Genomic DNA, 18,259 nt, shown 5'->3' with positions numbered 1-18,259 from the left:
AGACAGAAGAAAAGGAAATAATTATGCTTCTCCGAATAATTCAGAAAAGTGGGCAGATGTAGGAAGCTGCATGGCTGTGACACTATAAGCTACTTTGGCTCAGATTTTTGCACAGCAAACGAGAGTGCAATGAAGGAGGTGATGCAAGTTTTTAAATACAGGATCACCACTCCCATGTTTCTGTCCTGCCATGTGTAGTCCCAGGTGTCCCAGAGCCCTCTCTTCTGCACACACAGTGCCGTCTGATGTTCTTTTATATCTTTTTTTCTCCCCGTTTTGGTCTTTTTGAGGCAGGGTCTCCTGTAGCTCCAGCTGGCCTGGAACTCACTGTGTAGAGCAGGCTGGCCTTGATCCCACAGAGATCCCTCTGCCTCCTGAGTGCTGGGATTAAAATCGTGTGCCATCATACCCGGCTCTTAATATTCTTGTTGCCACAGTAAAATTGTGGAAAATAAGCCAAGCACAGTGTTCCTGCAATCTCAGCATTCAGGAGATAGAGGCAGAAAAATCAGGAGTTCAAGGCTATCCTCTGCCACAGAGTTTGAGGTCAATCTAGGCAATATGAGAACCTGTCTCAAAGAAACAAAAAAAAAAAAAGTGAAAACAGATCAAAAGTAAAAAAGCAATCTTAACAAGTTAGATCTAGTCCCATATTAGCTAAAGTATTATTTTGGTCCATAGATTTTTGTTGATATACTTCACAGTTTTTTGGTTTTTTGGTTTGGTTGGTTGGGGTTTCTTTTGGTCTTTTTGAGACAGGGTCTCCCTGTAGCCCCAGCTGCCCTGGAACTCACTGTGTAGACCAGGCTGGCCTTGAACTCACAGAGATCCGCCTGCCTCTGCCTCCTGAGTGCTGGGACTAAAGGCGTGCGCCGCCACCCCCAACTACTTCACAGTTTTTACATTTAATTTTTGTACTGCTTTTAAAGTTCAGCTTGCATCTCATCCATAAAGTCATGTATACCTCAGTTCCCCCTCACTCTCTACATGCACACAGTAACTCATGACCAGTCCTAATAGAGCTACTGTTCTAGCCATTGTGCTGAGGGTCGTCTTCACAGATGACAACATTTTGGGCTTTGTCTCTTGACACTGCACTCATTTTACAATGGATGGATGGGGAAAGTGAAGGCTATTGAGTCTCCAAATCGGGAGAGAAAACTCTTAAAAAGTAAAACATTGAGGCTGGAGAGATGGCTCAGTGGTGAAGTTGTTCTCTGTACTTAAACTGGACAACTCAAAATTGCCTGTAACTCCAGCTCCAGGAGTTATTCTGGTCTCCATGGGCACCTGGAGTACATGTGGTACACATACATACAAGAAGGCAGAACAGTCACACACATAAAATAAAAATAACTAAATCTTTTCAAAAAAAATTTTAAGCCAGGCAGCCTGGTAGACATGCTTTTAATCAGCACTGGGAGGCAGAGGCAGATTGATCTCTGTGAGATTGAGGCCAGGCTCACATAGTGAGTTCCAGGCCAGCTGGGACTACAGGAGAAGACCCTATCTCAAAAAAAAAAAAAAAAATTTAAAAAAAGCCTGTGATGTTTTAATCCCAGAATTCCAGCACCTGGGAGGCAGAGACAGGTTGGTCTCTGTGAGTTCAAGGCCACCCTGGTCTACATAGTGAGTTCTAGGTCATCTAGAGCTACAGTAAGACTCCCTCAAAAATAAATAAAAAAAAAAAAAAAAAAGTAAAGTGAGAAAAACTAAAACATTCTTTTTGATGACTCACTGAGCATATGCTTGTTAAAGAATTCAGAGTGAGGGCTGGGGGTGTAGCTCAGTAACTGAACCCTTGCCTAGCTCATAGTCCCTAGCACTAAAGTAAGATTGCATCCAGTTTCAGGCCAGCCTGGTATACAAAGCAAAACCTTGTTTTGAAAATCAAAAGCAGCTGGGCATGGTGACACACGGCTTTAATCCCAGCACTCGGGAGGCAGAGGCAGGCAGATCTCTGTGAATTCAAGGCCAGCCTGGTCTACATAGTTCCAGGCCAGCTGGGGCTATAGGGAGACCCTGTTTCAAAAAGACCAAAAAAAATCAGAAGCAGGGCTGGTATAGTTGGTTCAGCAAGGAAAGGTGTTTGCTGCCTGACAGTGCAAACCTGACAATCTGAGCTCGTTCCCTAGATTGCCAGAACCTGGGTAGAAGGAAGGAACCAACTCTACAAAGTTGCTCTCTGACTTCGACATGCACAACATGGCATACATGCTCATACACATCATATGTGGTCTCAATAACAATAAAATAAAAATAAAAATTTAAAAATATGTGTGGATACACACATTCCAATCCCAGTACCTGAGAGGTGGAAAGATCAGAATTCAAAGTCATCCTCAGCTACATAGTGAATTTAAGGCCACATTAGTCCATGTCTCAACAAACCAAAACAGAAGGGCATGATGGCCCACGCCTTTAATCCCTGCAGAGGCAAGCAGATTTCTCTGAGATTGAGGCTAGCCTGGTCTGCATAGTGAGTTCCTGGCTGACTGGGGTTACAGGAAGATCTTGGTCTCAAATAAACAAAAGCAAACAAAATTCAGATCCTAGGGAACCATACAAGAAATGGTAGGTGATTTTAAGAGATGTTTTCTTTTTTTTTTTTTTTTTTTAAAGCAGGGTCTCCCTGTAGCCCCAGATGTCCTGGAACTCACTATGTAGACCAGGCTGGTCTTGAACTCACAGAGATCTGCCTGCCTCTGCCTCCTAAGTGCTGGGACTACAGGCATGTGCCACCGCGCTTGGCATGAGATGTCATCTTTTTTAGATTTGTGTTTATCTGAAATACCCCCCCAAAACCTTTTATTCTTCTGTTGATCCTGAGGAAACACAAGTATCTGATTAAAACACACATGCCTTAAATATAGAAATTAATATAACCTAATTCTGACAGACCAGGTGTATGGCACACATGATCTAGAATGTGGTCGCCCCACTGAGCTGGGCCCAGACTTGCTCTCATAGTCATGCAAGATGACAGGGACTGCAAGAAATGTGCTCGCAGGGTGTAACTGACTGGTGGTTCCTCCGGTTAAGTAGACGTGTTCATCTATATGAATCTATTAAATGGTTCTAGGGGACTACAGAGGTGGTCCAGCAGTTAAGAACACTGGCTGCTCTTGCAGAGGACCAGGTTTCTGTTCCTAGTACCCACATGGAGGCTAACAACCATCTGTTAATTCCAGTTCCAGGGGATCCATTGCCATCTCGTGGCCTCTGAAGTCATTGCATGTGTGGGTGTGTTTACATACATGAGGGCAAAACACTCAGAAAAAAAAAAAAAAAAAATTCTGGCCGGACTTGGTAGTGTAGACTTTTAATCTTAGTACTCCAGGGTCAGGGAGAGGCAGGGGGATCTCTGTATTTTATGCCACCCTGGTTTCTATGAGCTCTAGCTAACTAGGGCTACATAGTGAGACCTTGCCTGAAAAAAAAAAGGAAGGAAAGATAGATGGATAGATTCTGGGGCCTCTGAGACAGCTCAGCAAGTAAAAATGTTTGCCACTAAGCCTAATGGCTTATGTTCAATTCCAGGGACCTACATGGTATAAATAGAAAACTGACTCCCACAAGCTGACCTCCAACCTCTACACATAAACACACACAAAATAAAATTTATAAATAAATTTTATAAATAAATATCTCTGTAGAGATAGCTTAGTACTTAAGAGCTTAGCCAAAACCCCATGTTCAGTTCTTAGCACCTGACTGGCAGCTTACAACCATCTGTAACTCCAGCTCCAAAGGCTCTGGCATACATGTGGAACATATACATAATACAGGCAAAAAGTCAAATAAAAAATAACTATTTTAATGTGATTTTTATTTTTTGTTTGTTTGCTTGTTTTTTTAGATAGTGTCTTACCATGCAGCCCTCGATGGCCTGGAACTGGCTATGTAGAACAAGCTAGCCTTGACCTCACAAGTCTCCCAATCTCTGCCTCCCAGGTGCTGAGCTGAAAGGCGTGTGCTGCCACACCCTACTGTTAATGTCATTTTTAAAAAAATTGTTCTGAACAATATTCAGGGTTTTGTCTGTATTAAACAATTTGGGAGCTGCATGAGTTTCTGTGACCACTTGGCTGTTAAAGCAGACATGGCTTGAGGGTAACTTTAGCATTTCCTTCTGTTCAGCAGTAGTTGCGGTGTCAGGAACATTGACCCATTTTCATCTTTGGACACTAACCAAGGACACTAACTACTTAATCTGATTTCTTTTTAAATATTTTATTTTCATTTTATGTGTATGACTGTATTGCCTTCATGAATGTAAGTGCATCTGTGTCGTGTAACACCTGAAGAGGTCAGAAGAGAACGTCCGATTCCCCTGGAACTGGAGTTAAAGACAGTTGTTAGCTGCCATGTGAGCACTGGGACTCAAACCTGGGTCCTCTGCAAGAGCAGCCAGCATTCTTAACCATTGAGCCCCAATCCATTTTTTTTTTTTACCCCCAACCCCCCACCCCCCAAATTCTTACTCTTTCTGGAACTGGAGAGATGGCTCAGCAGTTAAGGGTACTGACTGCTCTTGCAGAGGACCTGGGTCCTCCAAGTCCCAGCACCCACATGCAACTAACAACCATCTGTAACTCCAGTTCCAGAGGATCCAACACCTTCTTCTGACCTCTGAGGGTATTGTATGACACGGGTGAATCATAAAACATAAAACATACATGCAGGCAATACACTCCTGCACATAAAATACAAATAATAAATAACCATTTTTGAAATTGTTCTTTCAAGCCCAAAGCTATCTTTGTGTATACATGTACCAATAAGCATATTTGGGAATAAATACTAACTTCACTTGACATGAAAAACCATTGACAAACACTTGGTATTTCGAGTTCCTGGTGTGCATTTTACTCCAAATTTCATTATGTGGAAATACTTGATTGTATGATTTCTTACATTTTGATTGTAAACAGAATTGTTAGTAACAGTTCCATTAAAGAGGATTTGGAATCCCCGGATGTGCTTTATACAGTAAGAGTCATCTCAGTGTCTTCGTAAGCATCAGCTTATACATAATTCCTGTAGTCTTCATAGTGTAAAGCATGTGCTGTGGGCAGTTTGTCCTGAACACTGACTCATATAGGAATGCTCCACCCTGGATGTGAAGGGTTCTGCCCTGTGCCCTACTGCCATTTTGGAAGCACGTGGTCGGATAATTTCATAGTTGAAATTGTGTGGGGTTTTTTGTTTTGTTTTGTTTTGTTTTGTTTTGTTTTTGCATTATGCCTGCACTCAAATTTTGAAATTATTGTCTCATTTTCTTTGTAATATATGTCTTTTTATTTAGAAGTTTGCGCTATTTTGAAATTTCAGGACTTGCTGTCAGTTAATTATTAGTGAAAATAAAGTCCCTAACTGCCTTGATGGGTTTTTGTTTTGGTGATCGGCTCTATTTGTTGATTTGCTTTTTTGTTTTGATTTGTTCTGGTTTGCTTGAGACAGGATTTCTCTGTAGGCCCAGCTGGCTACATAGACTAGGCTGGCCTCAATCTCACAGAGATCTACCTACCTCTGCTTCCTGTATGCTGGGATTAAAGGCACATACCACCGCACTTCGAAGTATAGGTTTTATAGATAGGAAGACAGCTTGTCTGGCAGATGCTGTTTGTTATACATCTCATTGGAGTTTGATTATGGGTTCCTGATCCCTTGCTCTTTTCATAGAACTTAGATTTAATATTGCTTGGCATGAAAACAAAGTCCTTAGCTAACTCAATCTAGAAGAACAGTTTTTGCTGATAGCTGATGTTCAGCCTGCATTCTTTTTGCTGCCAACCTCTTCTGCCCTCCTTTGGATTATGGGAAAGACAGAGAGGTGTACACTGGCTATGAGAAGGTGGCCTCAGCTGTTCACTGCCGGCCCAGCTTTCAGTGTGTTTTCCTTTGGGATTACCTACAGTTCTAGGGTCCCTGGAGTCCCGAGTTACTTAGATGAGGAGTCTGCATGTTTTAGGCAGGTTTGAGGATTGTGAGTAGTCTTGTCTGTTTGGTGCCTGGCAGTAGGCTAAGGATGTTAGCAGGAGAACTTCCTCATTGCACACTGTGCTTTTGCTCCTGACAGTTTGTGGAGACTCTGAAACCGGTAGGTGAGGTCCTGGGGTTGGATGTGTGAAACATGACTAATTCCCATCTGTTATTATTTCCTAGGATGCTCGAAAAGCATGTGCAGATGCAACTCTCTCTCAGGTAAGAACCAGTTCCACTACTTAGTCATCTACAGGGCAGAGGCTGCAATGGGCTGTATCTCCACCTGGGACTTTAGATTGAGCACTGTCCTGCCTCTGCCAGGGACTCTCATTTGGAAATTATTCTGGTGATAGGCAGTGTGAACCAGTGAATGTGGTTTAGATGAAAACCAGATCTCTCCAGCTATAAAGAACTAGAGATAATAGTTGTAAAATGCTTTTTTTCCCTTCTGTAAAGTATTTTTATACTTCTCTCGTTAACCAAATCTGCCTTAAACTACAGTTTGTAATCCCCAGCTATGAAGTTCCTCAGGAAGTTAGACATAGAATTACCATATGACCCTGTAATTTTACTGCCAAACTATGTCCAGAAAAATTGAAAACTGATTTTCAAATATGTGCACAGAGCTAGTGAGATGGTTTAGTAGGTAAAATCCCAGCTGCCAGGACTACCGACCTGAGTTCCATACCTGGGCCCTACATGGTAGAAGGAGACTCAAAGATGTTCTCTGATTTCCACACGTGGGTGCTGTGCTGTCTCCTCCCTCCCACCCCCCGCCCCCTGTAAAAAAGTAAATAAGTAATAAAAAATTTAAAAACCACCTGCACAAGCCAGGTGTGGTGGTGCTTGTCTTTAATCCCAGCAGGCAGAAGCAGGCGGATCTCTGAATTCAGGGCCAGCATGGTCTACATAGTGAGTTCCAGGCCAACTGGGGCTGTAGGGAAACCCTGTCTTAAAAAAACAAAAAAAAGGCCTGGCGTGGTGGTGCACGCCTTTAGTCCTAGCAGGCGGATCTCTGTTAGTTCGAGGCCAGCCTGGTCTCCGTAGTGAGTTCCAGGCCAGCTGGGGCTACAGGGAGACCCTGTCTCAAAAAGACCAAAAAAAAAAAAAAGCACATGTATAGCCATTAACCCCTATTCTAGTTTCATTCTATAGCTGTGATAAACACTTTGACAAAAAGCAGCTGGGCAGAGTTTATTTGAGTTACACTTCAGGTCATAATCCTGAAGGAAATCAGGGCAGGAACCATGGAGGAATGCTGTTTGCTGGCTCACTTTCAGGGTCATGCTTAGCTAGCTTTTATCAAATACCCAAGGACTACCTGCCTTGGATATTTGAGATGGTACTGCCTGCAGGAGACTGAGTCCTCTTAAATCAGTTAGCAGTGAAGACAGTGCCCCACGGACGAGACCACAGACCAGTCTGATCTAGAAGTTCTTCAGTTGAGGTTCCCTCTTCCTAAGTGACTCGTATCAAGTTGACAATAAACACTAACCAGCACAATGCTCATGATCTTGAACTATCATACCTCCTTGTACTGTGATGATGTAGGTATGACAATGCCTGCATACTGGATAAAAAGGTAAACAGCATAGGCACTGTGGCACTAGGTCTCTGCAGGGTTATGTGCAGACCATGATAACTGTAGTACTGCTTAATACTCCAGTGGACAAACAGTGTGTCTGCAACAGGGGTACACTGGACACAGGTGATTTGCATCTCAGGCCCTGCAGAGTGGCTTATTTAATTGTACTACTTAGAGCAATGTGCAATTTAAAATTTATGAATTGCTTACATTGGGAATTTTCCATTTACTATTTTTGGATCTCGGTTGATATCTGGGTAACTAAAACAGAAAGCAAGTGAAGAGTCTCCATTTATGTTAATCTGTGTGACTTTTGTTTTTTAAGATCACAAACAACATTGACCCAGTGGGAAGAATCCAGATGCGCACCAGGAGAACGCTGAGGGGGCACCTGGCCAAGATTTATGCCATGCACTGGGGCACAGACTCCAGGTACACATGGGCCCTTGCAATGTAGTACCTGACGTGTTTGCTGTCTGCTGTGATTTCTAGGAAAAGATAGTGGTTAGAAAGTTGAATCAGGGTGGGATATGGTGGCTCATGCCTTTCATCTCAGCACTTAGGAGGCAGAGGCAGGCAGATCTCTGAGTTCAAGGCCAGCCTGGTCTACATAGTGAGTTCTAGGCTAGGGCTACATAGGAAGACACTTTTCAAAAAATGGGGCGGGGAGGAAGAAAGGAAGTTGAGTCGTGTTCCTGCCAGTCAGGGCTAATGTCATCGATCCATACTCCTCACCCAGATCTCCACTTACCCTGGCTGACTGCACTACTGTCTTTTTGATACCAGCTCCAGCTCTCCTCTTTCCTTCGTCTTCCTTTTAGCTTCTGAAGTTTTGTTCTCTCAGTTCCACTACGGGCTGTAACATGACCAGGGAGATGTTGTCTCCCTCTCTGTGCCCTGGATTCTCTAGTTCTAGACTGTTCTTACATCTCTAGTCCCTGGGTTTATGATACTAGAGTCCACTATCGGCAGTGGAAGGAGAAAGGTACTAAGCTTTCAACAGCAACCACAGTCCCAAAAGCTGAATGTGGGCTTTACTGGTGTCTTCAGCCTCACTGGGCAGCTGTGTAGGACATGCATTACTGGCTGTCCACATCCTCCCCTGCCCCACTTCATCCCGTTAATCATCCAGAGATAACTGCCACTTGTGCTCACCTGTCCTTTTCTGTGTGTTGGATAACCATTATTGGACTTCTGAGTCTCTCCTGCCTTTTGCACTCATGATGAAATAAAGGACCATATGGTTTGTGACTATTGTGTACTCTTTTTAGCCCCAGCATAGTCTTAGCATGCCTTTCTTTGAGTAGTTTTTTTTTTTTTTTTCTGTTGTCAGAGTGGAATTTTCTGCTTGGCTTTCTCTTTATTTGGGAAGTTAATCTGCTTTAGGGTGTAAATAGCTAGAGAACAAAAGATTCTATCTTTAGTGTTCTATACAATTGCTTGTGCAGATGCATGCTTTCGTGACCATTTTAACGATGGAAGCCATTCCAATCAAAAAGGAAAGGGGGTGGGATGTTGTGCTGTTGCTCAAAGGGTGCGGCTTCAGCTAGGTGGGAAATCACAAGTTCCATTGTGGTATTGCTTTCAAAATTGTTGAGAGTAAATTTACTTGGGACTGGAAAAAATGGAATCAGTGGCTAAGAGCACTGGCTGCCCTTGGAGAGGATCCAAGTTCAAGTCCCAGCACCCATGTGGTGGCTAACAGTTGTCCATAACTCCAGTTCCAGGGGATCTGACACCCACTTATGACTTCTGTAGGCATTGCATGACTGGATGCACTTACACACATGCAGGCAATACACTCATACACAAAAAAATAAAATTAACAAACAAAATACTTAAAAAATAATAGATTTATTTGTTTTTGCAGGGCTGGCCATTGAACCTAGGGCCTTATGCCTGCTCAGTAAATGCTGTACCACTGAGTTACACCTCCAGCCACATAGATCTTAAATGTTCTCACTACAAAAAGATGATAAAAGTGAGGTGATGAGTATGTTAATTCACTTGATTTAATCATTCTGTAATATAAACATTAATTAACCTACATAGTTCATAAATAGTTACTATTTGTAAGGTATCTTGGGGGCTAGAGAGATGGCTCAGTGGTTAAGGGCACTGACCACTCTTACTGAGGACCCACATGGCAGCTAACAAACAGCTGTCTGTAACTCCAGTTCCAGAGGATCCAACCCCCTCTTCTGTCCTCTGTGGGCATTGCACAACACGGGGACACTAAATACTTGCAGGCAACACACTCATACACATACAATTTTTAAAAATAAGGTATCTTGCCTGGCATGGTGGCTCACGTCTTTAATCCCAGCACTCGGGAGGCAGAGGCAGGTGGATCTCTGTGCTTTCAAGGCCAACCTGGTCTACATAGTGAGTTCCAGGACAGCTGGGGCTACAGGGAGACCCTGCTTTAAAAAGACCAGAAAAAGAAAAATAAGGTATCTTGAGCGGTGCGTGGTGACGCACACCTGTGGTCCCAGTACTTGGGAGGCAGAAGCAGGCATATCTCTGTGAGTTCAAGGCCAGCCTGGTCTACAGTGAGTCCCAGGACAGCTGGGGCTACAGGGAGACCCTCCTTCAAAAAGACAAATATATATATATATATATATATATATATAGTCTCTTTCAAAATAGATAAGTAAAATTAGGAAATGGTTGATTTCAAAGTTATTCCTTAAAGATGTATAAAATTAAGTATGCGAAAGAAAGATAATATCATTACTAATCTGTCCACCAGAGCATATGTTCTCAAAGGTACATGATAACGAGCAGGGTGTGACCACTGTAGCTTTTCTCCATGTGCAGGAGCATTAAGTTAGATGGCACAGTAGTTGTATTCACTAGCCTTGGACCCTGCAGCCAGGCTCTGGATGGGATGTCTGGAAAGGAACCTGCATGCTGCATGCAGGGGTCATCAAGAAACTAAGGGATAGGCCTGAGCAGTGGGGGTGGGGAGGAGGGTTAGGGTGAGTGTACAAAGCCTTACATTCTATCTACTCTTCGGCATGAGTTTAAGGATAGGTCAGAAGGAAGGAAAGCAAGGGGTAGGAATTAGCAAGACCAGGTTCAGGATCATGGTGCCCTTGTGAGCAAAAGAAATACTGGGAGGCTTGAGGGAGGCTGGTTGAATGTCTTGTTTGTCCGTTTTCTTGGACAGTGTGCAGGTATCAGTGAGCATGATACTTGTTTGTTTGGGGTTTTTTTTTTGTTTGTTTTTTTTTGGTCTTTTTTGAGACAGGGCCTCCCTGTAGCCCCAGCTGGCCTGGAACTCACTATGTAGACCAGGCTGGCTTTGAACTCACAGAGATCCACCTGCCTCTGCCTCCTGAGTGCTGGGATTTATTATTGCTCTTTGAACTGGACAGCATAATGAGACCCTGTCTCAAAAAAAAAAAAGTCAAACTAATTTTATGTGTGATCACAAAAGAAAACCAAGGGTCTGGGGATGTAGCTCAGTTGCTATTGTGCACAAGACCTTGGGAGATCCCTAGCACTGCATGTACTGCACGTGGTGCTGCATGCCTGTAAATTTAGAACTCAGAAAGTGGAGGCAGGATGATCAGACACTCAAGATCAGCCTCAGCTACATAGCTACATAACAAGCTGTAGGCCAGCCTGAGCGACACGAAACCCTATCTCAGAAAACCACATGCTTTTCCTACCCCATCCCCTAAAAAATACGTATTGTTGTGGATCTCTGCGTCATGTTTAGGGATTATTTTAGATGGCCATGCTTGCATGTTTAAAATCCTAGCTTGCTTAGGGGGTGTTTTAGATGTCACCTCATATTTCTTACCTTTGTATAAAAAGTTATTGCATGAGAATCTTTTATATGGAGCTGGAGAGATGACTCAGCAGATGAGAGCACTGACTGCTCTTGCAGAGGTCCCAGGTTCAATTCCCAGCCCCCACATGGCTCTAATAACTGTCTATAACTCCGGTTTCAGGGTACCCAATTCCCTCTTCTGTCCTCCATGGGCATTGCACAACACAGGTTACACTTAACATACATGCAGACAATACACACATATATGTAAAATAAAACTGATAAATAAAAATACCTTTTAGCTGGGCGTGGTTGTGCACACCTGTAGTCCCAGCACTTGAGAGGCAGAGGCAGGCAGCTCTCTGTGAGTTCAAGGCCAGCCTGGTCTACATAGTGAGTTTTGTTTTTTGTTTTTGTATTTTTTGGTCTTTTTGCCTGCCTCAGGCTCCTAAGGGTTGGGTTTACAATCCTGCATCAACACTACTGGCCGGTGTAGTTTTTTTGAAGGGCCTGTTTTGTTTTGTTTTTTGTTTTAATATTATTTATTATTTTTATTTTACGTGTACAACTGTATTGCCTGCATGTATGTGAGCGCACCTGTGTTGTGCAATGCTGCAGAGGTCAGAAGAGGGCTTTGGAGTCCCCTGGAACTAGAGTTAAGGACGGTTTGTAGCTGCCATGTGGGTGCTGGGAATCGAACCTGGGTCCTCTGCAAGAGCAGTCAGTGCTCTTAACCGCTGAGCTGACTCTCCAGCTCCCATAGTGACTTTTTAAAGAAGAATCTTTTATATGACTCAAGGCTTCAATTTACAACTGCAGATTCTTGTTTACTGTAGTGACCAGCAGTTTGTCTCAAGGGCCCCCTGGCAACTGACTTGTATATGCTTGGGCTGGAGAGATGGCTCAGGGGGTAAGAATGCCTGCAGTATAAAAGCCTGAGGACCTGAGTTGAGATCCCCAGCACTCATGTAACAGCTGGTCAAAGCTGTTCTCCTGTAACCCGAGTGCTGCAAGGAGGTGGAGGCTGAAGGATAATCAGGCCTCACTGGGCTAGCTAGCCTGTCTGAAAAACGAGGAGATTCAAATTCGGTGACAGACCCTGCTTCAGAGAGAGAGGTTAGGACACCTGTCCATCTCTTCTGGTCCCTGCACAGGGATACATACAAGCACGCATGTGTGTCTATCAGAGTATTTGTTTCTTCTAAATTTGAACTTTTTTTTTTTTTCTTCATCATTGACTTCTGTTCCTGGCTCGCAAGTTTTGCAAGTTGTCAACATGGGATGAAATCTTTTTTTTCTCTTTTTCTTTCTTTTTTTTGGGGGCGTGGGTCGTTTTGAGACAGGGTCTCTCTGTAGCCCTAGCTATCCTGGAACTCACTATGTAGACTAGGCTGGCCTTGAACTCACAGAGATCCGCCTACCTCTGCCTCCCAAGTGCTGGGATTAAAGGCGTGCGCCACCATGGCTGGCTAAAATTCAACTTTTTTGATCAGTATTTGTACACATGCATGATGGAGACCAGGCATGTGGATGTCAGAGGACATCTGTTCTCTCTTCTATCTTTATGTGGGTTCTGGGGATCAAACTGAAGGCTTCTAGACTTTGCTGCCAAGCACCTTTACCTGCTTAGCCATCTCCCTGTCCCCGAATTCAGCTGTAATGACATTTGAGATGCTCTTTCAATCATGTTGATTTTTCTTTTCATCCTCCCTTTCTGGAGTCTGGTGAAGTCTCTGTGACTAGTTCCTCCCTCTGAGTGAAATGAAAGATGTGAGGGGTTTGGGCAGACCACAGCCTTTTGGCTGTTTCCAATTTCTATTGATATTGGAGGACAGCTCAGGAAATAGCTCTCAGAACAGTGAAGACTTCAAATAGCACAGTGAGCTGCATTGGTTTCCCCAAGTTACCTGACCTGAGAACAGGAGGCAAGTCTTCTCTCACCTTCTGGAGAATCAGCTCACAGCTTAACATTGTCTTAATCCCTCATTCCTCATTTGAGTCAGCAGTTACTAAGCTACCTGACCCTGACCAGGAGAGCTCTCTGAAGGTGACCCCTAATAGGAAGATGAATTACTTCAGATGGCTCTGATACCCTGCTCAGCTTCTCAGAAGGACCAGAAAGAAATAGGACAGCACAGGGAACTTAGCTGCTGTGTAGAGATGATTGAAAGCACCTGGTGCAGTGACTGAGCATGGATAACGGAGTGTCCAAGGAGCTGGGAGTGGTGGTATATGCTCGAGGCAGGAAAACCTTAGCAGCTTCCTGCTTGGGCTACCTAGTATAGTAGCCCAAGCCCTGTCTCCAGAAAAAGCAAGAGTCAATCTCAGGAGGTGGCCAAGAACTTCCTTCCATGCTCAAGGCCCTAGAATTCAGTCGATCAAACAGAAAAGAATTGTATGTGAGGGCTAAGGTATAATTCATTGGAAAGCACAACTCACTGTGCACAAGACAGTCCCCAGAACCGCCCCCCCCAAAAAAGTCATGACTGTAAAACAGCAGGATTGGTGCCTACACCCAGTTTAGTTTCTGTGGTAAAGTTTGTGACAAAGGACTAAAAAAGTTTTTATTCCTTGTCAAATTTATTGTCACCTTTGTAAAGGAAGTTTATACATAGGGCAGGGTACAACTAAAAGTGTCAAAGCCAATCAGAATGACTTGGATGAATTTTACGTTAAGCTTTTGATAGACTTCAGGAATCCAAATATGCTCAGAGCTAAAATGTCTGGAATTTGTTTGCTTCGATTATAATTTTGAAATTAAAAGTTTCTGTGCCACTGTTTATCATATTGAAAAAGATCTTTGCGGGGACCTGCTGTGAATAGCTGTGGTTCCCAGAATGGCTCTCACTGACTGCTTTCCAAATAACTTAAATTCCTTTGCCAGTTAGTCACACTTGCCTTTTACAGTATCCTGCTTTAATTCAGGGTACTGTAAAAGGCATGTATAGAGAGCAGCTTGTCAGCACACGGGTTCCAAACTTAGCAGAGCCTCCCTGAACTTAGCACAGAGTCATAAACAATTCATAATTCATTATGGTTGCTGTCCCCTTTTACTGGACCAGGTGAAGTTTGCTGTCCTATGTCACCTCTTTACCATGCAGGCAGAGAGACTCCTTACGCTTGTAGATTGGTAATCCAGTTTAGTGCAGTCTGGAAAGTTTTATGGTTGTTTGTTTTAAAGACAGAGTCTGCTGGAGCCAAGGCTGGCCTTGAACTCTTGACCATCCTGTTTCTGCTTCCCAAGTACTTGGAATACAGTACACTTACCAGCCCAGCTCATGGGGTGTTTAGAGTGGATTAAAATGGCTCATGAATTGAGAATGACTCAAGCTTTTCCCATAACACCAGGTTTTCTTTGTGTCAGATGGAACAGAAAATTTTATATGAAAAAGTTAACATTACTTGTGGCTTTTGAGACATCTTTGTGTTTAATTTGATGTGGGGCGTTGGGGTGGGGGTAGGGGGGTAACCATGCAGAAATGATGGCAAGAAGAGCTCAGGGGCGCCTAGGTGATGAGAGCCTAGGAACTGGTAGCTTGGTCTGTATGAAGCCAAGTGTTCAGGGCCAAACTGGTACGTGTGACGGTGTTTGCATTTTTGGCATCACAGTTGGTTCAGTGTTTTGATTCTTCAAGACAGGGTCTGACTGAGAAGAAAGTCACTATGTAGACCAGGCTGGCTTTGACTGCACCAGAAATCCACCTGCCTCTGCCTCCTAAGTGCTGGGATTAAGGAATGCACCACCACCCCCTGGCCAAAAGTGTAGCCCAGGCTGGCTTTGAACTCAGGATCCTCCTACCTCTGCCTCTTCAGCATATCCTGCTGGTATCCACCACCATGACTGGCTCAATTCTTTTCTTATTTCTAAGTATACTTAGTCTTAGGCAAATGTGTTAAAGCTGTAGTCGGACATCACCAAGATTTTTTTTCTATTTTCTTTCTCTTTCTCCAGGCTCCTTGTCAGTGCTTCTCAGGATGGGAAACTCATCATCTGGGATAGCTACACCACAAACAAGGTGGGCTACACAGACCCTTCCCTGGAACACCACCAAGGTCCCATCTGTGCCAACTCAAAAGTTTCTGTTCAGCAATGTGGTCCTGAGGGAAATGCAGGAGTTTGTGTTGCTGGTCCCTTGTGCTGGGCACACAGTTGTGGTTTGGTTTCTGTTTTCCCTTGTAGGTAGGAGCTGAGTGCCTCCTTGTGTTGGTGAGAGACCTGCTGCATTCCAGTCTTAGCTTAGACCGGGAAGTTTTATGATTTATTTATAGAGTGCATAAATGTAGCTTTCCATTTTAGTTGCTAGTTTTTTTTTAACAGAAAATCTGAAAGGCACTATACTTCAAAATTTAGTTGAGGATTAGAAATGTAGCTCAGTGGTAGAGTACTTGGCCTACTTGCATGATGCCTAGGATTAATTCCCACCATCACCTAAACTAAAAATAAAATGTAGGCCAGGTATGGTGGCACACACCTTTAATCCCCAGCACTTGGGAGGCAGAGACAGGTGGATCTCTGTGAGTTCAAGGCCAGCCTGGTCTACATAATGATTTCCAGGCCAGCTGGGGCTATAGGGAGACCCTGTCTCAAAAAGACCAAATTTAAATAAACAAACAAACAAACAAATAAATAAATAAATAAATAAATGTAACTCAGGGTAGTGGTACTAGTCTATAATCCCAGTTACTCAGGAGAGAGAGAGGAGAGATTAGACATACATTCTGTGGGTAAGAGGTACAAGGCCCTGGGTTCAAGCCTCACCTGTCTTATATTGAAATGAAAGGTTATGCTGGGCGTGGTGGTGCATGCCCATAATCTAGCACTTGGGAAATAGAGTTCAGGACTATCCTTAGCCACACAGTGAGTTTGAAACCAGCCTAGACTACATGAGACCCTCTCTTTTTTTTTTTTTTTAAAAATATTTTATTATTTTCATTTTATGTGTATGGGTGTATTACCTGCATGTGAGTGCACCCGTGTCATGCAATGCTGTAGAGGTCAGAAGAGGGCTTCGGATTTCCCCTAGAACTGGAGTTAAGGATGGTTCATAGCTACCACGTGGGTGCTGAGAATCAAACCCAGGTCCTCTGCAAGAGCAGTCAGTGCTCTTAACCTCTAAGCCATCTCTCCAGCCCTGAGAGTTTGTTTTTTAATTTGAGACAGAGCTTACTACCTAGCCCAGGTGGACCTCAAACCTGTAGTCAAGTCTGGGATGGAGCTTAGTGATAGAGTGCTTGTGTAGCATCTACAAGGCCCTGGGTTCCTCAGAACCACCCCCAAAGCCTCTGGATTCTCCTCCCTTAGCCTTCCAAGTGCTAGGGTTTATTAGTGTGTGTCTCTACATATGGACACATTGGGGAGGAAAAGTGCTGTCATCAGTCTAGGTAAGGGAAATAATCAAATTCAGTTGTTTTTTTCGTTTGGTCTTTTTGAGACAGGGTCTCCCTGTAGCCACAGCTGGCCTGGATTCACTGTGGAAACCACGTCCCGTGTGTTAATACTCTTGAACTTGACGGTGTTGCCTTGTTCCTTTGTGTTCTTGTTTAGGTTCATGCCATCCCTCTGCGTTCCTCCTGGGTCATGACCTGTGCATACGCTCCTTCTGGGAATTACGTGGCCTGTGGTGGCCTGGATAATATATGTTCCATTTACAATCTGAAAACTCGTGAAGGGAATGTGCGTGTGAGTCGTGAGCTGGCAGGACATACAGGTACACATCGCACCATGACCTTTCAGTGATATGAGCTGCTTCCTAAGGTGTGCCTTCACTATTGGCCTGTCTTTGATTATTAGTTTAAGTAAACATTAGGCTAAGGGCCAGAAACTTGCTGAAAGTGAAACCAAACCAGGCCCAATTAGGCCTTTACCAATAAGAAACCTGTAAATTACTTAGGCTGATTTCTGAGTTCCTAGGTACCTTGTTCACTTTGAACAGTTAACAGCCACCTTTCTTGTTTATCAACATACTGGTCATTATTTTATTATTAATTATTATTATTATTATTATTATTTTGGTCTTTTTGAGACAGGGTCTCCCTGTAGCCCCAGATGGCCTAGAACTCTCTATGAAGACCAGGCTGGCCTAGAACTCAACAGAGATCCACCTGACTCTGCCTCTCAGTGCTGGGATTAAAGGTGTGCGCCACCACCCTTGGCTATTTACCAGCATATTGTTCTTCAGTCCCCTTCTAAACTGCCTTCCATCAAGACTTTCCACAGGAGTTTTCCAGTCTAAGCATGCGTTCCAGTATGTTTTTCATATGTGGACCCAACATAATTGTCGTGTACATATTCTTTTGCCAAGATTTAATTCACCATAACAAAAGACATTGCATCTCCAAAACAAGATCCCATCATAGTATTTCTGCGACTGTATTCTCTGCCCTTAAGCCCTGTCCTTCAGTGCGTTCTTGATAGAACGTACCACCAGGGTTACCACAAGTAACCAAAGGCCTGATCAGAATTAACTGTGATAGAGAGCACTGCTTCATGTAAATTTTGATAAATTCTATTTAAATTTTTGTTCTAGGGACTGAGGTGTAGCTCAGTTGGTAGACTGCTTGCCTAACATGCACAAAGCCCTAGGTTTGAACATCAGCACCATATAGAATCCCAGCACTGAGGAGGTGCGGGTAGGAGGATCAGGAGTTAAAGGACATCCTTAGCTACATAGAGTTTGAGGTTAATCTTGGCTGTATGATACTTAATTTTCAAATATCTGATAGAAAGAAGCAAGCTGGAGAAGGCGGCTCAGTAAGAATGCTTGCTGCATAAGGACCTAAGTCAGATCCTCAGAACTCACATAAAATGCCAAACATGGCACATGTGCCTGTAACTCCAGCGTTATGGGGGGTGGAGATGGGAGGGGAGGATCGCTCAGGCCTAGTTCAATGAGAGATCTTCTCAA

General features: G+C 43.6%; 1 protein-coding gene across 7 annotated transcripts in view; it reads left to right on the top strand.

Annotated features, from left to right (window-relative positions):
* The window catches only part of Gnb1 (G protein subunit beta 1), an 85,669-nt gene that overhangs the window by 51,643 nt on the left and 15,767 nt on the right, over nucleotides 1-18,259 (top strand). For all 7 annotated transcript variants that reach the window (XM_017803047.1, XM_017803048.1, XM_029555881.1 and 4 more), the window contains exons 4-7: nucleotides 6,169-6,207; nucleotides 7,899-8,005; nucleotides 15,307-15,370; nucleotides 16,900-17,062. In XM_017803047.1, coding sequence (XP_017658536.1) covers nucleotides 6,169-6,207; nucleotides 7,899-8,005; nucleotides 15,307-15,370; nucleotides 16,900-17,062 — 373 coding nt within the window. The remainder of the gene's footprint in view (nucleotides 1-6,168; nucleotides 6,208-7,898; nucleotides 8,006-15,306; nucleotides 15,371-16,899; nucleotides 17,063-18,259) is intronic.

This window comes from Nannospalax galili, unplaced genomic scaffold (genome assembly GCF_000622305.1).
Source record: "Nannospalax galili isolate Female #2095 unplaced genomic scaffold, S.galili_v1.0 scaffold806, whole genome shotgun sequence".
NCBI classification, from domain to species: domain Eukaryota; kingdom Metazoa; phylum Chordata; class Mammalia; order Rodentia; family Spalacidae; genus Nannospalax; species Nannospalax galili.
Note: the sequence above shows the minus strand (reverse complement) of the source record. Positions and strands in the feature narration are given on the sequence as shown.